The 8,870-nt window shown below is 52.4% G+C and overlaps 1 protein-coding gene across 2 annotated transcripts in view; it reads left to right on the top strand.

Moving 5' to 3' along the window:
* Positions 1–709: 709 nt before the first annotated feature.
* The window catches only part of CD8B (CD8 subunit beta), a 14,748-nt gene continuing 6,587 nt past the window's right edge, over positions 710–8,870 (top strand). Inside the window, exons 1-3 of one of the 2 annotated variants that reach the window (XM_081796731.1) lie at positions 710–1,689; positions 4,680–5,039; positions 8,680–8,769. In XM_081796731.1, the coding sequence (XP_081652857.1) occupies positions 1,452–1,689; positions 4,680–5,039; positions 8,680–8,769 (688 nt within the window). In that variant the 5' untranslated portion in view covers positions 710–1,451. The remainder of the gene's footprint in view (positions 1,690–4,679; positions 5,040–8,679; positions 8,770–8,870) is intronic. The other variant, XM_081796732.1, reaches the window with a different exon arrangement.

Here is an 8,870-nt window from a genome sequence, read left to right as displayed (position 1 = left end):
GGTGGTTGCATGACAATGTGAATGTACTAAATATCACTGGATTATATACTTTAAAATGGTTAATTTTATGTTATGTGAATTTCACTTCAATTAAGGAAAAAAAAAAAAGCTCACACGAGTGTGGGTCTCCCCAGGGCTATCTGCCCTGTGTATGCTCAGCCTCACAGTTGGTCATGAGAACAAGGAAAATATTGAGGGAGACTCTAGCCTCTGACTGGGCTGTAGGAGCAGGCCTTCCTCCCTTAGAAGTGTGCACCCTTGAGGTCAAGGCCTGGGTCTTTTTTTTTAGTTAGTTTCAGAGGTAGAATTTAGTGATTCATCAGTTGCATTTAACACCCAGTGCTCATCACATCACGTGCCCTCCTTAATGCCCATCACCCAGTTACCCCATCCCCCCACCCACCTCCCTTCCGGCAACCCTCAGTTTGTTTCCTAGAGTTCAGCGTCTCTTACTTATGGTATGCCTCCCTCTCAGTTTTCATCTTATCTTATTTTTCCTTCCCTTCCCCTATGTACATCTGTTTTGTTTCTTAAATTCCACATATGAGTGAAATCATATGGTATTTGTCTTTCTCTGACTGACTTATTTCACTTAGCATAATACCCTCTAGTTCCATCCACATGATTGCAAATGGCAAGATTTCATATATATATCTTCTTTATCTATTCATCTGTTGATGGACATCTAGGCTCTTTCCATAGTTTGGCTATTGTGGACATTGCTGTTATAAACGTTGGGGTGCAAGTGCCCCTTTAAATCAATATGTTTGTATCCTTTGGATAAATACCTAGTAGTGCAATTGTTGGGTCATATGGTAGCTCTATTTTTAACTTTTTGAGGAACCTCCATACTGTTTTCCAGAGTGGCTGCACCAGCTTGCATTCCCACCAACAGTGTAAGAGCGGCCCCCTTTCTCTGCATCCTCACCAACATTTGTTGTTTCCTGACTTGTTAATTTTAGCCATTCTGACCAGTGTGATGTGGTATCTCATTATGGTTTTGATTTGTATTTCCCTGATGCTGAGTGAGGTGGAACATTTTTTTCCTGTGTCTGTTGGCCATTTGTATGTCTTCTTTGGAGAAATGTCTGCTCATGTCTTCTGAGGGCAAGGCTGGGTCTTGGTCACTCAAGGCCCCACTGAGCCGGAGGGCCTCTCCAAAAGAAAAGAAGTAAAAAAAAAAAAAAAAAAAGGCAGAAGGAGGAAAAGGAGGAAGAGAAAAGAGTGACCAGAATTAGGGTCCAGCTCCACCCTGCATATCTGGGGGACCTTGAGTATCCTGACTTCTCTGAGCCTCAGTCGCCTCAACTGTCACAGGGAGTCATGACCCTTCCAGGGCAGGGGCCGATCACACGCGTGCAATTGCTTGGCGCAGGACAGCGTTGTCACCTCTTCACCGGAAAGCAGGGGGTCCTAGCGGGCTCTTTGGAAACGCACGCAAGACCGTTGAAATGCCGGAGGATGAGGGCGGAGACCTTGCCAAGCTCACACCGGACTCCCTCCCCTACCCCGCCCGGTCCTGTCCTTCCCGTCCCTCCCCCCACAACCCACCCCAGCTGCCCCGCCCCGCCCCGCTCCCCACCCGCCGCCAGCCTGGACGGTCTCAGCAGCGTCCCGCTGGGACCAGGTGTCCCGGGCGTGCCAAGATGCAGCCGGGGCTCTGGCTCCTCCTGGCCGCGCAGCTCGCAGGTAAGACGGGGAGACTCGCGGGGCGCGCGGGGCTGGAGCTGGTGGTCTGCCCTGGACCCGGGAAGAGCCCGAGCCCTAGAGTTCAGAAAAGGCTGTCCCGGTAGGATGCAGAGCCCAGAGGCGGGGGCTGTGGGGGTCCCCGGGAGGCGGCGCGGCAGGCACAGACCCTGAGCGTGGAAAAGAAATTCATCTCCCCAGTTCATTACTCCAGGGATCCCTGAAGCCCTAGGATTGAGGCTACTCTCCCCCAAAAGCGTGGAGGGGAGGGAAGAGAGGAGGCGGGGGAGGGGAGGATTTGAGAAGGAAGAAAAGAGAAAGGGGAAGGATATACAGAGAGGAAAGAAAAAACCGCCCTTGTCTAGGGTTCCCACAGGGATGTGCCCCCAGGAAGGTTCCAGAGGCTCAGTTTGGCTTTGATGTCCCATACTTGGCCCAGGGTTCTGTTGAGACATTTTTAGTACTTCCGGGGAAGTACTTGTGGTACAATCTGCCAAACACCAAGCTACTGCCCACTCTCGGACAGGTGTGGCCGAGGATTCCCTCGGGGTTCCCTGGCTTGTGGGAGCTATGTGGTGCGGCTCCCAGAACCAGCTGCGCGGGAATTGGAATGTTGCGGTCGGAATGTAGCGGGGAGTCTCCACTGTCCCTCTCATAAGCCCAACCAGACTGCCTCTTGGAAGAAGCCCCTCCACACCCCAAACTGCCCACTACCCTGCGGTTGATTGCTCTTTTCCCCAAAAAGCCCAAAGCTGGTCATCCTGCCAACAGTGACAAGGTCTGCCAGCCCCCTACTGTGATCCGGTGAGCTCAACCCCATCTCAGATAGAAGCTAGTCCAGGCCATTCAAAACTAGTAGTTATTGCCGATTGTTTTAGAAACAGCAGGTCCCTCTGAGTATGGAATCACTGGGAGAGGGTCAAATGAATTCCACGAGACCACCTGGGTATCGAGGCCTGGCTCTGTGTCTGGCACGGAGATGGGGCTTGGCCATGCTGGGTATTCAGCCTCCGGGGACACAAGAGAGAGACCAGGGTGTGTCACAGCAACAAGCCTGCATGTCAGGACACAGGAAGGGGAACATACACACAAAGCCTAGGATCCTTTTGGGCCCCTTTACCCCTTAAGGAGTCACTTCTAGGCTTTCTTGCAAGAACTTCAGGAGTCTGCATATTTGCAGACCCACTATGTGCACAGGGGGACAGGACAGCGATCCAGGAGAGGATCACAGGTCTCCTCGATTCAGGGAGTGACTCAGAGCTCAGGTTCTGTGGTCCCAGACTTGGGTTTGAATCTGGATCCATCACATACAGGCTGTGTAACCTTGAGCATGCCCATAACTTTCCTGAGCCTCTGTTTCCTGTGTAAAATGGGTGTAAAACATGATCTGGTGAGGATTAAGTGACATAATGCATGTACCATGCTGCGCACAGTTCAGTACAGATTGGCATCATTGTTTCTTATTATCTCCCCCAAGATGTCAATAACCCCCAAACAGTGAAGAAGCTCTGCTCTGCTGAAAAGGCAGGATGGTGTTTAGGGAGAAAAGAGAAGGCCCAGTAGGCACGTGGGCACCAGGTACCATGTTATTCTTGGTGTGCGCAGAAGCTCGGAGTGGCCTGTGAGTGGAACCAAAAAGCTTACGTTTGTGGCCCACTATGGGGCCATGAAGCCTGAGACACAAGCATTGTCAGGATTGTGACTCTAGGCCGCTGCCTCAGTAGGCCAGCTCCCCTTGGGTACACACACACACACACACACACACACACACACACACACCCTCTGGACTCCTGTGCCCTCCCATGCCTTGAAGTTCCTAGGTCTCTGCCCCGGTCTGTAGGATCTCCCTTTGCCCCACAGCTAAAATGGAAGGCTCACCAGGTCAGATTCAGTGTGTTGGACTTGGCTGTGAAGGACCCATTCAAATCTTTCCTAAGATGTCATCTGCTGCCTGTAACATCCCCTGGTGTGTGAGACACGTAGACAATGAAGTACCCATGTACAGCACTTTACAGTTTGAAGTGGGTTTTCTTGGACGTTCTAACCCTCGCAGGCAAGCAGGCAAGCAGGCCTCCAGCTGCCCTCCTCCTAAAGGGCAGAGACAGACTCCTTGACTTCCTGCAGTCCCACTGCTGGTAGGGGCAGAAGCTGGGTTCAAGGCCAGGTCTTGGAGTTCTGGTCTAGTTCTCCATGAACAATCCCCTACTTATCGATGCTTCCCAACTTGAGACTAAAATGAAATTCCAGGGCTGCTTCTGGGGTGTCTGACCTTCCCTTCGGGAATGGGGATCCAGTGACCTATCACTTGCTAGGCTAAGAATTTGAAGGCTGTGGTGGCCCGTATGGCAACAGTGAGTTCCTCTTGCTTGAGCATGTCTTGCAGAAAGAGTGGCTGGCCCTCTTTTAGATTGGCCAGACCAGCCCCGGGCTGTGCCTCTGATCTGGAGCTCCTCTGGGCTGCCTGAGTCTCCGCCACCTGCTTGGAGCCTGTTGAAGGCCTGTCCATAGAGTGGCAGCAGGACAAGGAGAAAGGCAACCGGCTTTGACTTCAGCCTTTGAATCTTTGAGTTTGAATCCCAGGTCACTTACTAGCTTGTCCCACTTGGTGGGACTTTGAACAAGTAACTTCATGCCTCAGTTTCCTCATCAGTGTCATGGGGATAAAAATCCCCAAATAAGTTTGAGGTTGGATTAAGATCATTTATACAAAGAGCCAGGCATATAAGCAAGCAATCAATAAATGGCAGCTCTCTCCCCATCCCCTCCATAAAACTGGCCATAGGAAACACCTGATTGCAGATGGTCTCCTGGGAGGTGGGGTGCTCGAGCTCCGAGTCCAGGAGCCACCAGCGGCGTTTGCCACAGCCCCTGGCCCCTGCAACTGGGCAGGGACTCCCATGGCTTTCTTCGATGCTTGACTCTGTGACTCTGAAGCCCCACAACTGTGGTTGGGAAAACGTGTTGATGATCTCTGCTTCTTCTGCTTCTCATAGCTCTCCATGGCAGCTCAGTGCTCCAGCAGGCCCCTGGGTCCATACTGGTTCAGACCAACCAGAGGGTGATAATGTCCTGTGAAGCCAAAACCTCCCCCACTAGCACACGCATCTACTGGCTGAGACAGCGCCAAGCTCCGAGCCCGGACAGTCACCACGAGTTCCTGGCCTTCTGGGATTCCGTAAAAGGGATTGTGTATGGCCAAAATGTGGAGCAAGAGAAGCTAACTGTGTTTCCGGATGCAATGCGGTCCATTCTCAATCTCACAAGAGTGAAGCCAGCAGACAGTGGCATCTACTTCTGCATGACCATCGGGACCCCTGAGCTGACCTTCGGGAAGGGAACTCAGCTGAGTGTGGGTAAGAATCTAGCTCAATGCTGTTGATGAGCATGGAGCACCTGCTGGGTGCTGGGTGCGTGCCAGGCACCGGAGCTGCCTCCGCTCTCAGCCGCCCCCCCCCCCGCCCCTGCCCCCGCCCCACAGGAGAGAGTGCCAGCTAGCACCGTAGCTGGTAGGAACGGACTTACCCAGAGCCAGGCAGAGGCAAGTGTTCTATGTAGTCATTTCAGTCCCCGCTGCCATCTACCCTGGGAGGTAAGATGCTGATTCCTATTGCAGATGGGATGCTTCAAAGCATTGCTGCTTCTTCTGGGGACAAGGCGGTGCTGTCCTTCAGCCACATCAGGTCTCCCTGAGGCTCTGCCTAGATTGGGCTGAGTCCTGGGGCCTAACAGTGGTCTCAGAAATTCCCACTGAGTGTGCACACCAGGAAAGAAGGTCATCACTGCCTGGACATACCCAGTGAGAGCATTTCTAGGGCCGGAGGATGCCCTTACATACTGAATGGGTTGGGGGAAGCTGTGGCTCATACCCACACCCAGAGGTACAGGGAGGAAGGAGACTGGACCCCAGGCCTAGCTGCAAATTCTGCTGCATATTCATTGTGTGCCTTTGCACTGGGGTCCCTCTGCTCCCTGGGCCTCAGGTTTCCCATCTGTTTCACGGGGCTGCCGTTGGCCTCCATGACCCCTCCAACCCCGAGAAGCTGCAGTTCTGGGAGTTAAGTCAGCACGCCCCATAGAAAGAGATGATAAGCCACAGATGTGATTTAAAAATTTCTGATGCCACGTTAAAAAAAGTAAAAAGAAACAAGTGGAATTAATTTCAATACTGTATTTTTAGCCAGTTTATCAACAATACCATTTAACTTGTAATCAATATGAAAATTATTATTGAAATATTTTGCGTTCCCTTTTCATACTAAGTGTTCGATGTGTTTCTTACCCACCGCACACCTTGAGTGAGACTGGCCAGTGGCACAGAGAGCAGCTGGCCACACTCTTGGACAGTGAGGAGTAAGCTCTGAGAGGTGTGAGGGAATCATGGCAGAAATTCTCAAAGGCCTGCACCTGACTTTAGCCCCCTCCCCACGTTAGCCAACGGCCGGCCGACCCCCTGCGCTCCTCCCACTGTCCTGCTTCCCTCTCACCTGGGTTCTTCTCAGGCTGGGGGCTGAAGAATGACAAGGGGACCCCCCCTTCCCAGGAACTGGACCACTCAGCATGGGAAGATGCAGAGACAGCTGGGGCAGCAGCACCATTAGGAAGAAAGAAACAGGGGTGTAGCTGTCTCATCTCACCAGCTTTGGGTCTTCAGTCAGGAGGTAGGGGTGGGGGCGAGATCTCTGGGCAAGAAGCCGAGGCATGCTCAGTAGGGTGTCGACTGATTCCTATATTGAAAATTGGGCTTTGGGGGGTTTGGGGTTTTGGTTTGGTTTATTGTTTTTGTCTCTACAAGCCTCACATTTTCCCACTCATGAGATTTCGGGGTCTGAGGAAGGTAGATGATGAAATAAACAAAGCTGGTTTCTAGAAGCTTCCCCTCCACCTACACCACCCCCACTCACTCCTGGCTTTGATATTTCCAAGCCCCTCATGCTGCTCAGCTCCCTGAGAATAGCGGACCCTTCCCAAAGCATGTGCTTGCACCTCGCCAGAATTAGGGTATCCAGAGCCACACCCCGCCCTTCCTGCCAGAGGTCAGCACATATTGAAGGAGGAACCTCAGGTAGTAAAGAAAGTATTGGAGAAAGACAGGGCCTTTTGGGGGCCGCTTAACCATACCATGGGCTCAAAAGTCCTGTCCTTTTCAAAGAGGAGAGAAGTGGGGAGATTAGAACGGGGACAGGGGGAGTCAGGAGTCATCAAGGGGACCCAGCTCTGGGCAAGAAGAAACTAAAATGGAACAAGCCTCCCCACAAACCCCTCACCAGACACAGACACCGAGCCCAACCAAGACGCTGAGGTGCTATAGACTGGCTCCCCTGCAGGCTTCCCACTGACCAGCCAAGAGACCTCTGTGCCTCCTCGTGTATAAAGTAAAGGGAAGGGGCACTTCCGGGGCCGTGAGGAGGAAAGGAGGAAACAATGCTGGGCCCCCACTGGGCAGAGGGCCACGCTCCCGCACACTTTGGGAGCACCATAGCCAGTGTCCTTTTCCCTTTTATGCTAGTTTCCCTCAGCATTCCCATGGCCGAGGGCCTTGACCTGATGTGCCTAACTTTTTGTTAGAAAGCATTTGCCCCTGAGGAAGGGTGGCGTCGTGAGAGCCTGGAATCAGGGTCTCTTGGCTCAGATCCTGGTAGTGCTGTTTAAGGCTTCCTGAACTTTAGACGAGCTATTTCAGTTCCTTGAGCCTAGGCCTCCTCGGGGATAAGATGGGGGTCCTAGTGCCTGTCCCAAAGTTGTTGGGTTCAATAAGCTTAAGCTTAAGCTCAAGTGCTTGGCTGTGCCCCTGGCACATGGTGAGACTTAGTAGGGGTTCGTTCTAGTTAGTTGGTTCTCCCCAGAAACCTCATGAAGCAGGCAGAGGATGCGTGTTATCTCCACTTTCCAGAGGACACTCAGGCTGGCGAGGGTCCACAGTGTCCACTTCTTATGGAAGATGCCAGCTCCGAAATGGCCATTTCCTGGCGGCCCCTCTCTGTCCCCTTGACACTAGAGTTTAAATTTATGGTGTCACTATCTTCCCTCTCCTACCGTTTTGCAGAAAGTCATTGCAGTGAAGCGTCTTTGCTCACCTCACAGAGACAAGGGTTGGATTCAGCAGCACCCGGTGCTCACAGCATTCCTAGCACCTCAGAGCCTCCGGTGCCTCTCTTGGCTCAGTGTGCTTGTCCCCCTGCCCTGCCCCAACACATCACAGTGTGACACTGGATTAGAACGGAAGAGAGGAGTGACCCACCCAGGCGTCAGGAGAGGGGTTGGTGGGGCCAGGCAGGCACATTGCACTGTGGGGCCTCGGGGCCAGCCCCTCACATCGCTGGTGTTCATCTTTGAAATTAAAGGTTGAGACTAGAGGTCGTTCCAGCTCTGATAGTATATGATTTGTAAAGACACTTGAGAAGGAAAGAAAATCCCCATTGCAACCTGCATGCTATTGTACATATGGGAAAGGGCACCCACCTCCTTTCCATGAGCTTCCTCCAACCACTTAGGAATTAGCAGTTTGGCTGAGGGGCTGGTCTTGTCAAGGGTTTGGGGACTCTGGCGTCCTCTCAAGGTCTTCGGCCAGGGGGAGCCTGCTGAGGCCAGGGGGAGCACAGTTCGCTGGGCATGCTATCCCCTTTAATTCTCATGAAAATCCCGAGAAGGAACTGGGAGTCATCTTTATTTCAGCAGATGGGGAAACTGAGGCACAGAAAAGTGATAGGACTTGCCCCAAGTCACACAGCGGTTAATCAGCGCTGCTGGGGCTCTGTTCAGGACCATATGGATGCAGAGCCCCTCTCTTTCCTGGACAGCAAAACAACCCCCTGCCTAGGCCCTCAGTTAGGTCTGAGAGTTGGGAAAACACCTAGAAAATTCTATCGCTCTGTAACCTTGGAGCCCTGTAGCAGCCTAGTCATAGAGGCTTTAGTACCTGGATGGAAGACATGAGATTTTAACTTTTGTCTGGAACTCCACCCACTGTTTACATGTCTTGCTTGCTTTCTGTAGTTGATGTCCTTCCCACCACTGCCCAGCCCACCAAGAAGCCCACCCCCAAGAAGAAAGTGTGCCGGTCCCCAAACCCTGTGACCCAGAAGGGTGAGTTCTCCCATCTTCCTGGACCTTCAGAAGCACAGCAGGATGTCTTCCTTCCCTCCCTCCCTCCCTCCTTCCTTCCTTCCTTCCTTTCTTCCTTCCTT

This window comes from Leptonychotes weddellii, chromosome 10 (assembly GCF_054177405.1).
Source record: "Leptonychotes weddellii isolate Sample4059 chromosome 10, ASM5417740v2, whole genome shotgun sequence".
Taxonomy (NCBI): Eukaryota; Metazoa; Chordata; class Mammalia; order Carnivora; family Phocidae; genus Leptonychotes; species Leptonychotes weddellii.
The sequence above is the reverse complement of the archived record's forward strand: the minus strand, read 5'-3'. Positions and strand labels throughout refer to the sequence as shown.